This window comes from Nycticebus coucang, chromosome 5, assembly GCF_027406575.1.
Source record: "Nycticebus coucang isolate mNycCou1 chromosome 5, mNycCou1.pri, whole genome shotgun sequence".
Lineage (NCBI taxonomy): Eukaryota > Metazoa > Chordata > Mammalia > Primates > Lorisidae > Nycticebus > Nycticebus coucang.
Window position 1 is genome coordinate 10,145,204 of NC_069784.1, and position 16,982 is coordinate 10,162,185.

Here is a 16,982-nt window from a genome sequence, read left to right on the forward strand (position 1 = left end):
TTTTAGTATTTTCATACACTGCTGATAAATAGTTATGCCTCTCAAATTTACTGAGCAATTAATGGGACCCTATCACAGCACAAATGTGTATTTATATTATCTCCATGTTTACATACCAAGAAAATTACTATAAAAATGTATATTACTGGCTCAGCACCTGTGGCTCAAGTTGCTAAGGCACCAGCCACATACACCTGAGCTGGTGGGTTCGAATCCAGCCCAGGCCCGCCAAACAACGACGGCTGCAACCAAAAAATAGCCAGGGGTTGTGGTGGGCGCCTATAGTCCCAGCTACTTGGGAGGTGGAGACAGGAGAATCGCTTGAGCCCAGGCGTTGGAGGTTGCTGTGAGTTGTGATGCCACAGCATTCTACCCAGGGTGACAGCTTGAGGCTCTGTCTCAAAAAAAAAAAAAAAAAAATGTGTATTACTTTTAAATGGCTGTTAAACATGAAAGTTCTGCTTTAAGAAAAATAAAAAATTATGGGGCGGTTCCTGTGGCTCAAGGAGTAGGGCGCAGGCCCCATATACCGGGGGTGGTGGGTTCAAGCTCGACCCCACCCAAAACTGCAAAAAAAAGAAAGAAAAACAGAAAATTATGAAGAATCTTCATGCTTTAAAAATACACATTTCAAAATTAAGTAAAATTTAAACTTCTTCCTCATAGACTTGGCTACTACAACCTTAAAGACATTCAGAACAGTTTATTGGCTGGGCATGGTGGCTGATGCCTATAATGCTAATACTTTGGGAGGCAGAGGAGGGAGGGTCGATTGAGTTCAAGACCAGAATCAGTAACACTCAAAGACCCCATCTCTACAAAAATTTTATTATTTTTTTTATTAAATCATAGCTGTGTACATTAATGTGATCATGGGGCACCGTACATTAGTTTCATAGACCGTTTGACACATTTTCATCACACTGGTTAACATAGCCTTCCTAGTCTACAAAAATTAAAAAAAAAACTTAAGCTGGAGTGGGGTGGCACCTGTGGCTCAGTGAACAGGACACTGCCCCATAAGTGAGTGGTGGGTTCGATCTCAGCCCCGGCCAAATTGCAACAACAAAAATTAGCTGGAGTGGTGGCAGGTGCTTGTAGTCCTAGTCCCAGCTACTTGGGAGGCTGAGTCAGAAGGATCACTTGAGCCCGCGAGTTGGAGGTTACAGCGAACTGTGATCACATCACTGTACTACAGTCTGGGAAACAGAGCAAGACCGTGTCTCAAATTAACAGAAGAACAGATTCTTTTTGTTTTTATTACCATTGATTTCTATATCAAAAAAGTAACCCCAAACAAAAGCAGTTAAAAAATGCTGAAGTATAGGGCGGCGCCTGTGGCTCCAGGAGCAGGGTGCCGGCCCCATATACCAGAGGTGGCGGGTTCAAACCCGGCCCTGGCTAAAAACTGCAAAAAATAAATAAATAAATACTGAAGTGTTTTTTTTCTTTTACCTCTACTAACACTTAAGTCCTGAAAGCAGAAGAGGAAAAATAAGATGGGGAAGGTAACAGAAAAAATGGCTACAGAACAGAACATGCCCCTGTCCAGGTATCCAGCACCAGATTCAGTTGGTTCACCTAGGGGTATTTTATAGTACGTAGTGGCAGCGGAAGGAAGTCGTATCCTGCCTTAAGTATGATGATAATTACAGAAGAAAAAACTAAATACTTTACATAGTAAATACTGTGTAGAAAGAATAAACCAAATTCTCTTATTACCAAATATTTCTTTGTAAATCTTAAAAAGTGCTCAATGAATACCTTCTTCTGCAGTTTTTCCACAAATCCAATGGGATTTTTTAGTGCTTCCCTCTGGTGTCTGCCTAAACTTTCAAGGTCTTGGACTGCTTGAGAGCGCTGAGCCTCAAGTACAGCAATCGTCTGTAACAGTCTCTGGTAACTACAGACACAAAGAAAAATATCTCACTACAGTGTTCTAGTAACAACAACAAATAAAAACTGAGTTCAAGCCATGATCTACTATTAAGTCACACAGTCTTTTAAAAGTTACCTGAAAGAGTTTAGTAATACATATTACTGGGAATAAATGAGGTCTTCCTGAGTTACGAAGTACCTAGTCAGAAAATATCAGTTAGAGAAAGCAAAGCCTTCTTCCCCCATCTTAAGTTTTAAATTCTGGAGCCTAAATAAGAGAATATCTTGACTTCCCAACAATCAGAGTCAATTAAGAAATGCTAAATAAAAATAATTAAAATCATAACACCAAATTCAGCCACTCTGTTGTACTCTGCTGGAATAAGGAGTATGAGCTGTTTTCTTGCCCAGAGTCACAGGACACTGTCACATAGCTCCAACATGACCTTCAGTCTCATGGTTTTCATTTGCTCTATTATACCCCATGCCTCATTTTAGACATTTACTTTTCCAATCACCAAATTTATTATTCTTTTCCTTTTCTTCAGCGTAAAGACAAATGTTCAATTCTTAAATATTGATCATTTGTAGAAAAAACATTTTTAATTTCATGTCTACAAGAGTCTACTTAGCTTACTTATCATTATCCTGAAATCTCACTCCAGTTCATATATTCTAGTTAATATTCGCTCTCTCTCACTCCCTCTGTTCAAATTGCCTTGACTCTTTGACTAATGTCTAATTTCACATATTAATACAGGGAAACATGCTAACCTCAAAGCTCTGAATAAACAAACATATTTTTCAAAAAGAATCAAGAACAAGTCACTCCAAGTTCACTTTAAAATAAGCAGTTAAATCCTTAAAGTATTACTGAAGCACAATTCCTTATGGCGCCAAATAAATTCCCTTATTTCCCATCAGCCTGTAAACTCCACAACGGAAAGCACACTTGTTTTGCTCATGGCTTTGGTCAGCCAGTGTACGACACACTACCCAGCAGTTAGACGTACAGTAGTATATTCTGAATGAATACATGGATGCTCTGTTCAATCAAAAAGTATACTGAATCTTTTAAGTTCAGAAGTCAGCAAACTACTGCAAATATCAAAGGTGAACAAAGCAACTTTGAGGCTCACAGGCCTGGTAGTAACTGCTACATGATGTTTTCTACCAAACACTTTCCGAACCTTCTGTGTAAAACATCCCTCAGCGTGGAGGTACCTCTGTACCAAGTTTCGTGAACTGACTGAAAAATCCTTTCAGCTCTCCTGACTTTCCTAGTCCTTTGGTTCTCGGGTATCTGCCCCAACTACTGTTGCTGTCAGCCTCCTATCTATGTGGGCACGTTCCAAAGTTTAAATGTATTTTTTTTTTTACTATTGGCCAAAATTTAGAAGATGCTGTGAATATCATTTTGAACTTGTGTAAATATATCAAAGAGAAAAAATAAAATAAAACATCTTGCTCTCAAGTTCTTAGTAGCAAATTCCTGATAAAATGTCTAATAATTAAGGTAAAGCTGCTAATACTGAAGGGAAAGACTTCTGTCAAGCTAAAGTTACTTCACTTAAACATCAGCACTATGAGTGTAAAAGCTAGGGCTGTACTAAGTCACTCCAGGCTAAGTTTCAGGCACAGGTGTCCAGCCTACAGACCAGGATGCCAATTACGTGAGGCCTTTCTGCTTATCTATGGCGTCGGATATCACAAAAAGTATGACAGACCTTTGTTTTTGCTAAGCAGCTTTCATAAGCATCTGTGTATTTACCATGTGGCCCAAGATAACTCTTATTCTTCCAATATAAGGTAGAAAAGAAAAAAGGTTGGACACCCCTGTTAGAGGTTAAGTTTAAACTCATTTAGATTCCTTTTAATTTGAGGTACACAGATGACATAAACCTTGCCCCAGCTGGCTAGTTCCACTAGGCAGGCTCACCCAGAGGTGAGCTGGAAACTATCCTCTAATACTTTTTTTTTTTAAGACAGAGTCTTACTTTATCGCCCTCGGTAGTGCGGTGGCATCACACAGCTCACAGCAACTCCTGGGCTTAGGTGATTCTCTTGCCTCGACCTCCCGAGTAGCTGGGGACTACAGGCACCCGCCACAATGCCCGGCTAGTTTTTTTTGTTGTTGTTGGAGTTTGGCCAGGCCTGGATTTGAACCCGCCACCTCCTGCATATGGGGCCACAGGCGCCGTCCCACCCTAATACTCTTAATTGTTATGCTACTTCACCTCCAAAATTCCTACCCTACTATCTAAAAACTAAGACTTATCATGGTGTCTCTATCCCTGTCTTAAGCAGGAGTTACACACTTCAGTTTCGCTTGGGAAACAACTGTGAGTCTTTCAAACTTTCAGCAAACTACTGGAGGCACAATAACCATTAATAAGGCATAAGAAGAGTTATTAAAAATCTAGCTGAGGCTTGAAAAAAGTACCACAGCCAGTCACAAGGGCAACTGCCCTCTGTTATGTCTGGAGTAGACTGACACCAGGAAGAAAGGCCTCTATTTGAAGCCAGTAAATCAAACAACTTTACTGTATTTGAATTATTCCACAATAAATATGACATTGAAAAATAATTTCAATAAAGATGACAAAGGAAGTATAACTCTTCAACTCAAATTTTGCTTCTCTTTAGTTAAGTAAAAACGATTATCTGGCTGTGTGCAGCGGCCACACCTATAACCCAGGACTCTGGGAGGCAGAGGTGGATGGTATGCCTGAACTCAGGAGTTCAAAACCAGCCTGAGCTACAGCAAGACCCCATCTCTAAAAATAGGCAGACATCTGTAGTCCTAGCTAATTGGGAAGCTGAGGCAAGAGGATCACTTGAGCCCAAGAGTTTGAGGGTCCTGTGAGCTATGATGACATGGCACTCTACCAAGGGTGACAAAGTGAGACCCTGTCTCAAAAAAAAAAAAAAAAAAGAAGAAAATTATCAGATTGGATAATTATCAGAGCCTGTGATAACACTGGTAAAGTCTTAAAGCCCAGAATAATGAAAAGACGGTAAGGAAATAATGAATTGAAGTCTTCCATGCATATATATTGAATTTTTTCCTAGAATACTCAGATTTTACCAGTAAGATTATCATATATATCCCTGTGCAGACATGGAAGGAATCATTAAAAAAAAAAAAAACTAGAGTGACATCTAAAAAAAATAGTATGATATAGACAAATCCATTTCCTAAAAACTTAACACCCCCACCTTCAAAAGCAAATTACAGAAGCTGATCCAGGCACAAATCCAAGGCAAGAATCATTTGGTCATTACCTCAATAATTATTAAGAACACAGGCATTATCCTAAAATCCTGAGTAATTATCAAGTTAAATGAGTCATGAAGTTTAAGTATAACAGAGAAGCTATATACTAGAGAGGGAAAAAAAGAGCTGGATAAAGTGTGAATGAGATGAGACTGGTCATGTCGGGGACAGAGCGTGGGTAGGTAAGCACCCATCATACAAGTCTGTCGACTTTTTTGTATGTATAAAATGATTTTGCACAATGATTTTTTTTTTAAATAAACAAAACTCCAGCTTTGTTTAACTGGGGAAGTGACCACTGTATTCCATAAGAAAAAATACAGCTGACCCTCTAACAACAAAGGAGTAAGTGTGGGTCCACTCAGACACAGCCTTTCCTCCACCTGTGTCAAAAACAAAACCAATCCCCACCCCCACCTTCTTGTCCTCATCCTGCTCAACAAGCAGATGAGATGAAGATCTTTAGGACAGCCCACTTCCACTTAATGAATAGTAAGTTATCTTCTTTTTTTTTTTCCCTTTTCCTTTTTGTTTGCAGTTTTGGGCTGGGGCCAGATTTGAACCCACCACCTCTGGTATATGGGGCTGGTGCCCTACTCCTTTGAGCCATAGGCGCTGCCCTATAAGTTATCTTCTTAATAGCATTTTCTTTTCTCTTACTTTACTGTATATACAGTATTTAATATACATAGCATACGATCTACGCAGTAATCAGCTATTTCTGTTACCAGTTAAGGTTTCTAGGCAATAGTAGGCTATTAGCAGTGAAGAATGGGGGAGTCAAAAGTTACATGTGAATTTCTGACTACATGGAGTCTGTGTCCCTAATTTCTGTGTTATTCAAGAGTCAACTACAGTGCCTAACATTTACTGAGCATATACTGTATTTTAAGTGAAATAACTTAATCCTCACAATAAATTTGAGGCAGGTATCGTTATCCTTTTTTAAAAAGCTAAGGAAACCAAAGCACAGATTAACTTGCCAACATCACACCAGCTATTTATGGTGGAAGTGTGATGTGAAAAACGGTTACAGACTCTGAGAATATTTAGTTAAGAAATGAAAACCTCTAATAGAATAACATTTCAATCTTTATTTAACTTATATCTATGTAGAAAAAAAAGAAACTTCTCTTGTAAGACATAAAGGGTCAAACCAGGAGCAAATTTTGACAAAGGTTCAATATGAAGAGAAATTTTGTCTCAATCAAAACCCATGATGGATGGTAGGTTAACCAAATCAACACAAATGTTCAGACAGATATTTAAAGGAAATTCAGGGACTAAGAATCCTGAAATCTTAAATTCCAGTAAAACATGCTACTTACATTTTTGTGATTCACTGAACCAAGTAAGAGAATAACTAAGAATATTAAGCATATTGGCATGGAGACAAGTGTAGTTACAGCTTGTCCATGAGCACGGTTTTGTGTTTTCATTATTCATTTTTAAAACCGAATATTACACAACGCTAAGAATAGTTAGCTTACTTATGGCAAAGAGTCATCCATTTTACATAACATGTCTTCAACATTTAGACGCTGTTTTAGGTTTTACATTATGAGATTATTTTGGGGAGCAATATAAATACTCTTTCAAATGTATATCTAAAGTTATTTTCACTACCTTTCAGTACCCAAGTCCTCTTGAATTCTTTGTTCATGTCTGTGGATATAAAAACATTTATATGAAAGAGTATATATGTAAAAACCCTGACATCTAAAAGAAAATGCCAAAAAATAGCAATCTGGAAGTTAATTTTAATTTCCAATTTCTAGGCAGTAATATTACATACGCAATAATGATCAGAAAGAGGATGGAGGGAGGAAGGGAGAGAGGTGTTGACAGAGAAACAAAGGAAAGACCTTATTTTTAGCTACACCAGACTCTTTTCCAAAAAACCAGATTTCCATTTCTATTGTAGAAGAAACTCTTAAGATTACATGGGCATTTCTAATCTTAAGAAACTAACAAGGAAACATTTTTAAAAATCCAGATTGGGAAAATTCTGCCAAAATAGGGCTGCTTGTTCAAAATAGCAATGAAATAGTGTCACTAAAAGCAAAAGAGATGGGGACCTATTCTACAGGATGTCCCAAACGTCACCCATAATGTCACCATATAGAAGGAAAAATGGGAAATGATAGCTAAATTTACTTTTATTTACAAACTATTCATTACAAAATTTTACAAAGAGGTGCCTAACATGTAGAGAATATTTGTGACTATTCTGTAACATTTTATAATGAATAGTTTGTAAATGAAAGTATATTTAGCTACAATTTCCCATTTTCCCTATTATGGCGACTTTATATGGGTGATCTTTAGACTACCATGTAGATTGGTAGTCTACAAGCGACACCTTCCCTATCTTTATAAATAAAGTTTTATAGATTGCAACATAGCCACACACGTTTATATAATGTCTGTGGCTGCTTTCTAGCTCCAAGGAGAGTGGAGAAGTCACAATAGAAAGTAGATAACCTGGGTGGCGCCTGTGACTCAAAGGAGTAGGGCCCCGGCCCATATGCCAGAGGTGGTGGGTTCAAATCCAGCCCCGGCCAAAAACTGCAAAAAAAAAGAAGGTTGCCTGTGGCTCAGTGAGTAGGGCGCTGGCCCCATATACCGAGGGTGGCGGGTTCAAACCCAGCCCTGGCTGAACTGCAACCAAAAAATAGCTGGGCGTTGTGGCGGGCGCCTGTAGTCCTAGCTGCTCGGGAGGCTGAGGCAGGAGAATCGCTGAAGCCCAAGAGCTAGAGGTTGCTGTGAGTCCTGTGACATCATGGCACTCTACTGAAGGCGGTAAAGTAAGACTCTGTCTCTACAAAAAGAAAGAAAAAAAAGAAAGAAAGTAGATAATCTGCAAACCCTAAAACATATACTACTTGTCCCTCTACGGAAATGTCTGCCAATAGTGAACATGTGCTCTTCAAGGAAATAAAACTTAAAAATTTAAAAGAAAATAAAAAAGCTTACCAAGCCTTGCTCTTGATTAAATGATAGAGAGACAGGACAAGCAAACGTCACGCATAATCTCAGATTAGATCTGGGGTGGGGAGGGGGGAGGAACCATCATAAAGGACAATTTTGTAGATAAATGGAAAAATTTAAATACAGGTTGTGGCTTATGTCATATTATTGTACAATGTTAAATTGCTAGGGTGCGATAATGGTATTTAAGGTTACCCAGGGAAACGACAGACATGCTGAAGTATAGGAGTGAGAAGCTGACAACCTACTGTAATGACTCGACAATTCACAAAGTATACATACCCAACAGTAAAGAGGATTTAGGTTAAGGGTATAGAGATGTTTATCCCACTATTCTTCTAAATTTTCTAAGTTTTAAAACTTCTAAGTAAAAACTGAGAAAGGAAGAAGTGCTTTATCATACTCTGCTACCAGCAGTTTGATTACCCCATGAACACTGAGCTTGATTAAACACACACAACAACCAGACAAGGTGACTTAAGAACAAATGTATGTAAGCAGAACACACAATTTAAAAAACTAGTGAAATAGGAGCCATATATATAATATGATGCTCTTTCTCCCTTCATGAAGGGCTAAAACATTCTGTGGGAATAGCAAACTCAATGACTCACAGTAATAACAACCCAACATTCACTTTCAGTGAAAACCCAGAAATCATTAAAGGATGGGCAAAAGCCTTTTATGGCATTCTCTATTAAGACAATAGAAACTCAGCTTCCAATAATATGTCTTCAAGTATAAAGATCAACCCTATATTGAAAATAACTAAAATCCTAAACAAAAAAATTAAAAAAAAGTAACCACCATTTACTGTTATTTTTAAAGTATGGAAGAACCATCAAAATACTCAGGTCTCATTAACGGGAGTATTGGAGTGAACTGGAGAAGGCAAAGGAAGCAGTAAAAGTGGGTTTAGCTTCAGGGCAGCTGCAAACTTGAGCTCAATTTCTGGACTCCATTTGGCCAAGGAACGAAAGACAAAGCCACCATCGTAGGTAGTCTATCAAGCTAGTGCCCCATCCCTCACTCCTACCTCCAAGGAGAGTTGCCAGGGAACTAAGAAAAGAACACACATTTACTACCCCAAATCACATCACCTCGAGGGCCAAAATAAACTCAAGCCATGACTACAGTTTAAGGCAGCAGTCCCGGACTGGTACACAACCCCCTCTAACCCCCAAACCTGCACCAAGTGACGCTGGTTATGAAGCAGAGGAAACTGATCAAATGCATGTAGGATGGAATAAACTTGCCTTGTCAGACCAAAAAACAAAAAAAAAGAAAGAAAAACCAGTGGTCTTCCCAGCTGATCACAAGTCCAATATGAATGAGGTAAAAGTATGAAATGGCTATTCAAAAAACATGTAATATCAGCCTGACATTGTATCAGCCCATTTAAATGCTTAACGATTACACTACTGTACATGCCATTACGTTAACTCCTCTGAAACAGACAAGTATAACCAACCCTACCTTAAAGATCATTACAATTTAGTTAAAAGGATGTGCAAGTGTATACTGTAGTAGCTTACTTATACACTGAAAAACAACAGAGCTTACACAATTCTCAGTCACTTCCTAAAATTTACTAGAATTGTATCAATAATATAATTAATATTATTGTATTAATTATACAAAATGTATTAATGAGGAAAACCCATATGTAAAATCTGACTAACCATGATGAATGCATAAGCATGTTATGAACAAAGTGATCAATTCTAGGAATTATAAGCAACGCATCACATAAGATGTAAAAACCAAGATGAATCCTGGATTCAAGGATTTCAACAGGAAAGGCTAAAGGAGGTTTAAAACATTTCTATAAAACAGTGTAAGTGAAAACATGTAGGCAGGTTAAGTGGGATGCAAGTTGACAGAATATCGACAGCATGGGGAAAATATAGCATGAGGGCAAGCTGAGATCACAAAATCAAAACCATCGAAGTAGAAAAAGCCACAGATAACGGGGAGGCTGAGGCAAGAGATTCGCTTCAGCCCTACAGTTTGAGGTTGCTGTGAGCTGTGATGCCATGGCATTCTACCAAGGGCGACACAGTGAGACTCTGTCTCAAAAAAAAAAAAGAAAAAGAAAAAGCCACAGACATGTGGGTTCAAGAGAGATTTCTAGTCCCATTCAAACAAGCTGTGATCAATATCAAATCAATTACCCTATCAGGCTCCTATTTTCCTTTTCTATAAAATAGGAGAGTCTCTTAACTCCAATTCCAGAATGCTTGGGAGGCAAAGCATCTACATTTTATTTAAGAACTCCACAGATTATTCTGAAGGACATCCTTAATAAAGAAGTTTCACTCTGTACCAGGCTAGAGTGCCATGGTGGCACCCTTGCTCACAGCAACCTCAAACTCCTGGGTTCAAGTGATCCTCCCGCCTCAGCCCCCCTAGTAGCTAGGACTACAGGGCCTGCCACTGGCTAATTTTTATATTTTTAGTAGAGATAAGGTCTTGCTCTTGCTTAGATTGGTCTTGAACCCCTGAGCCCAGTAGATCCACTGGCCTTGGCCACCCAGAGTACTAAGACTAGAGGTGTGAGCCACTGTACCTGGCCAAGTCTCAATAATTCTAATATCATAAAATAAACACATCACTTTTTTAATCTGAGAAAAATAAACTTTAAAAGGGTACTAAATGATATAAATCTGCTCAGAATAAAAATTTCTTTCTTATAATAAAAGCTTTGCTTCTGAAAGGGCTTTGAACAGATTTATAACAAACAGATTATGCAAATAAATTATTTTCTTTTTCAAAAGAGAGTCTTCCTCTGTCCCCTGGGCCAAAGTACAATGGCATCATCATAGCTTACTGCAACCTCAAACTCCTAGGCTCAAGTAATCCTCCAGCCTTGCTTGGCCTTCTGAGTAGATGGGACTCCAGGCACACATCACACACCCTGCTAATTTTCTTTTTTTGTACACGTGGGGTATTATTCTTCCTCAGGCTGATCTCCAACTCTTAGCATCAAGAGATCTTCCCACCAAAAAAAGAGAGAGAGATCTTCCCACGTTTGCCTCCCAAAATACTAGGAATAGAGGTGTGAGCCACCATGCTTTGCCTTAATTATACAAAAATATTCTTTGGTTTAAAAACTACATTTTCCTTAAGCACTCCCCAAAGCCTTCAAAATTTAAGCCAGGCATGACTGGCTGAGTCTGCTAGTCCTAGCTACTTGGCAGGATGTCAGGAGGATCACTGGAGCCCAGGGGTTCAAGGCTGCAGTGAGCTACAATTGCACCACTGCACTGGTGAAAGGGCAAGACCCTGTCTCTTAAAGATGAGGAGAGGGGTGCTTCAGTGCCAGCAAAGGAAGAGGAGGAGAGGAGAGGAAAGGATCGCTAGTAGAAAACGCCTGACCGAAGTCAGTAAACATGGAACAAGTGGGAACTCAGCCACCATGTATCTTGGGCATCATTCACCTTTTCTGATTCAGATTAAGAGGGATAAAATAACCACTGAAACAATTATTTTACCTTCATACCAATTTTAAAATGTTAGAATAAATCTCTTTCTCTGTGATAATAGTAAACAAAGAATTTTATAATACCTTTTATTTTGAAGAGAAAAATAGGGCCAAATGTCATGGCTCACACCTGTAATCCCAGAACTCTGGGAGGCCCAGGTGGGTGAACTGCATGACCTCACTGGTTTGAGACCAGCCTGAGCCAGAGTGAGACCTCGTCTCTAAAAACAGCCGGGTGTTGTGGTGGGCACCTGTAGTCCCAGCTACTCAGGAGACTGAGGCAAGAGACTTGCTTAAGCCCAAGTGTTTGAAGTTGATGTAAGCTGTGATGCCACAGCACTCTACTGAGGGCAACAAAGTGAGACTCTGTCTCAAAAAAAAAAAGAGAGAGAGAAATAAAATCCAAATTAAACTGTATGAATAATTAGCATTAATAGCTCTGCCACTTCCACCCCTCAGAGTTAACTCCTGTCACACTGACCCCCAGATCCACTCCAGTTACCTATAATTAAACAATGTACTCTCTACAGTATCTTCATCCTAACATAACCAAGAAACAGAGAATGAGAATGACTGAGCAGAAAACCCCGAGATGCAGCATCATGACAGGAGGGAGTAACAGCCAGAAGAAGAGACAGAGGAGCGCCCGGCCAAAGCTCCAGCCCCACATGATTCCACCTGCTTTCAACGAAACATGACTCCGGGTCCCAACCATGGTAATGGCACCAGAAGTGGTAATTCACTTCTAATATTAGTAGAGGAAACGTAGGTCTAACATTCATTCTTCACAGAAGCATGAACTGAGTTGGGTAGCAGGAGTGCAGACTGTACAGTGAAGCATCAGACATCAACAGTGGAGGGATCTGGAACCACCACTGCTTCCACACTGGTGCAACCCAGTGGCGCCTCTCCTTTACAATTACTGATCAACAGACCAATTAATTCAAGGAAGCTTTTTCCTTACCTAACAAAAAAAGGCAACACCACCATCATATTAAATGAACTTAATTAAGATAGCCAAAGGTCATTTGAAATTCAACAGAGGCAGATTTACAAAATAATGAGGATAGTTTATGAACACAGTATGATTTCCCAGAATGTTTTCCTGTGATAATTAGAAAAAGGCATGGAGAACAGAAAAAAATACATAAAATATTCTGAATCTTTAATAAGGCAGGCAATGGTTAAATCAATGTGGAGAAATTACATCATTTAGAACAAACATGGTTCCCAGCTTTGAAAAACTCACAACCATAAAGATGACAGGTAACTATTACTGCACCACAAGTTAAATGCTCTATAATGCACAAGATGCCTATGGAGTTGTTCTTGTAGAATTCTTCAAAGCCCAGTCTGAGTTACATTTAGGTGAGTTTAGTTAGGGATGAAAGGAAGTTAGCTGCACTATTTGTAATTTCATTTTTATAAGTTACATTGCACTGAAATTGATTAAAAGTTCAAGAAAATATTAAATATCCTTTTAAAAGAATTGTTACCATTAAGAATATTCTGCAAACTGTCTCAAAAGCTGACTTCCAAAAAATGTGGGGCAACAATGAATGAGTCCAGCAAAGTGAGGCACTAATTCCTTATGGGGGAAAACATTTTGCTTGTTCCCCCCTTTTCAGATAAAGCTCAGCAAATTAATAGTACTGCTTTATGGTCACAGGCTCCTAATACATATGACCACAGGTAATTCTGGTACGTCAAATCCACCTCCAATTAAAAAGGAAATGACCACAATAACATATAACCTTTCCAAAGACTTTAAAAATCTATGCACATTACACACTCTGTAAATTTATCTAATAATTTGTCTCTTAAAGAATTTTCATTAATTGGTCAGATATACTTGCTCCCCCTGCACTTGAAGAAATCATGATCCCCAAATAATTGATTTTTCTTAAAATAATAATAAATTGTGTTCACATTTATTATCACTAGCATTACTGACTCCACAGCTTCCTAGTATAAACAACATTCACAAAGTCACTAATGCCCAAGATCACTTTAGCGTTCTTAGGAGCAACTGGAACATTTAAAGCGTTGGTGGAATTATAATTAATCACACAACTTAGCTAAAAGCAACCCAAGCTATTGGCAAGACTGTTCAGTGAATGCCAGCTGGGCTCTGTGGTTCCTCTAAATGTATTTCTAGTATTCTACAAACTATCCACTTCAAGAGAATCTGTTATCTTTAACAACTTCCCCTAAATACTAAAGCAATAAATTGACTAATTGGTAATTCTCTTTTCCTTGTTAAAAACAATGGTTTCTCTACTTTTTTTTGTTCTAAGTACCTCTTAGAACTCAATTAGGTAAAACATAAAAATTGTGAAACACGTTCTCAATATATGTATACTTACTTATAAATTATATTTTATATTATAAACATATATCAAAAAACCCCAAAATAGGGCAGTGCCAGTGGCTCAAGGAGTAGGGTGCCAGCCCCATACACTGGAGGTGGTGGTTTCAAACCCGGCCCCGTCACAAAAAAAAACTACAAAAAAAACTGCAAAAAAACCCAAAAATAATTAAGAAAAAACATAAATAGCCATAATCTCCCCACCTTACTTTTTTTTGCTTCTTTTTTTATTGTGCTAAAATCCACATAATATAAAAATTACCTTAACCATTTTAAAGTGTATAATTTACTGACATTTAGTACCTTTATAATGTGCAACCATCACCACAACCTAGCTCCACAACATTTTTATCACTCCAAAAGGCACCTCCACCCACTGAGCAGTCACTCCTCAGTCTACTCTCCCCCAACCCCTGGCAACCATGCACCCGCTGATGGTCTCAATGAATTTGCCTCTTCCAGATTATTTCACATAAATGGAATCATATGTGACCTGCTGTGTCTGGCTTCCGTTATCAGCTCAATGCTGTAACATGTATCCACATGAGTTCATGGACATTTGGGTTGTTTCCGCCCCTTTTGGCTATTGTGAATTGTGCTGTTATAAACATCAGTGCACAGGTTTTGGTTTAAACGCCCATTTTAAACTCTTTTGGGTATATATATCTAAAACTGGAATCACTGGATCTTATGGTAACCTCCCCGTTTAACTTACTGAGGAACCAGCACACTGTTCCCAACAAGAGGTACACCACTTCCCTTTCCCACTAGCAATGTACAGTGAAGAGAATTGCTTAAGTCCGAGTATTTGAGCTGTGATGCCACATGTCCCATGTCCCATTTTACTATAGGCAACTAACTGGTCGAGAATACAATTAAACCAAAAAACCAAATGGTCTATAAATGGACATGTTTTGACAACTTACACTGCTCACCAACCTTTTTGCTGAAAGACAGACTCTTACTGAAAGGTTAGACCGGTACAGCCGGTTTTTCTTTCTTTTTTCAACAACCACGCCCCTGACAATTGATAATTTTTCTAGGACTAGACTGACCCAAGGGAACCAACTTAATGGATACTAAACAACCAGGTTCCCTTCAAAGAATGTGAAAAGGCTCTGGGAATGAAAGGTCATATAAATTTGGGACCGTGACAAGCACAATAGGAAGCCAATGCCAGTTCCCAACTGAAGCTATGGGGGGAATGAAGAGGAAAATCCCCGTCTGCACTGTGCAAAGAGAAGGGAGGAAGGAGTCTGCAAATCCTTGAATACTGACACGTTATAATTCCATGGGGCCTACCTAGTACTTTATTTCCTGACCTTCACTAGTCTATTGTCTGTGATTGTTTGTTTAAAATAAAGCCTGTTTGAGATACTCTGGGTTAAGTTCTGATTGGTGGATCCAACAAACTCCTATTAAAAGAGGCTCTTGACTACCTTAATTCTGTTTATTTCCCTTGCTAGCTTTAAATAGCTTAAAGGGGCTCTACACAAGTTATTGAATTTAAGTACCTTGCACAAGAAACTTTAAACAAAATGTGCCAGTATTTTTTAATCACATTTTTATAGCCTTCATAAAACATTTTCTTCCTTGTAAAGACTCTGCAATTCTTTCAGAGTAGACCTCAAAAGACGATCTTTCAACTTGTTCCCAGTGCCTGCTTTTCTAAATCTATGTAACAGAATTCTTGAGCTTTCTCTCTTTCAAACAGAAAGCTAAATGCAACTGTACTGTGGCCAATATAATAGTTTCACAATCATCTGGGAAAAAGCCTAGCTCAAGTCAAGATTCACATGCTTTCCCTACTCCAGAGTTTTAGATTACCCATTCTACGCAACAATCCCCGTAGCACCTAAAATGTTTATCTCAGACATCCCAGTGGCTCCCGCATTGCCAGCACTCTGGGAGGCCCAGGCACAGTTGGAGACCAGTCTGAGCAAGAGCAAGAGCAAGATCCCATCTCTACTAAAAATAGAAAACTGAGGCAAGATGATCTCTTCAGCCCAAGAATTAGGAGGTTGCTGTGAGCTAAGATGATGCCACAGCACTCTACCCAGGGTGACACAGTGAGACTCTGTACTCAAAAAAATAAATAAAATAAAATGCTTATCTCTTATTCTAGAATTACAAATACATCAAAGTTTCACATAATAGAGACCAGTTAGTTAGTAACTTCTAATCAAAAACTAATACTGTAACAAACAACACTTCTAGCCAAACTACACATCTGTTAAGCTACACACATTATCATTTCACAGTAACTCCAAAGACACGGGGCATGACATTTTAAGTTATCTCTAGCATCTACTCAAAATTACAAGTTTATACAGAGAAACATGAGTACTATGTTCTATTGGAAAAAACTGTAATAAAACAGACATACATAAAAAGGCAAGTAAACACATTTTCTTTCAACTCAGTTGAGACAATCTCAATCAAATTCTTACTACGCTATGGGCTTTCTAAAGCCTACTAGCAAGACTCCAGATTGTAAAAATATATTTAAACTCATATAAAGCATTCTAATAATACCAAACTGACACATTTATTACACAATTACTTCTTGTCTTTGGGATCTGGTAATAGTAAGTGAACTTACATTCATATATGGCCATATGAGAACTTATTTGACAACCCATCCTTGAACATGTAACTCCCCCTTTTGTCTCTCCCCCATACAAATGAAAATAATCTTATCCAGGGCAGGACTGACTCCATTAGTGCTTTCTAAGCAAAATCCATCTCCAGTCTAGAGTTTTTCTGACCCCATAAAGGAAATCACTTTGACCAACAGTAAAAGCAGACTCTCAAGAAGTGAATCTATGAGAACGATGAATCTATGAAGACTGCCTCTATGCAGCCTCTGTAACTGATGAAAATACCAAATGTTTCATCAACTTTAAATAAGCATGGTACAACACAAGGACATACTGTAATTATTAAGTATTATTAATATTTTCAGAAAACTGAGTTTGAAAACA

General features: G+C 38.5%; 1 protein-coding gene across 7 annotated transcripts in view; it reads right to left on the bottom strand.

Annotated features, from left to right (window-relative positions):
* ZZZ3 (zinc finger ZZ-type containing 3) overlaps positions 1-16,982 on the bottom strand; it is a 79,931-nt gene that overhangs the window by 10,477 nt on the left and 52,472 nt on the right. For 4 of the 7 annotated variants that reach the window (XM_053590955.1, XM_053590954.1, XM_053590953.1 and 1 more), the window contains one exon: positions 1,765-1,903. In XM_053590955.1, the coding sequence (XP_053446930.1) occupies positions 1,765-1,903 (139 nt within the window). Of the gene's footprint in view, positions 1-1,764; positions 1,904-6,781; positions 6,821-16,982 lie in introns of all 7 variants that reach the window. The other 3 variants (XM_053590952.1, XM_053590951.1, XM_053590956.1) reach the window with 1 other exon arrangement.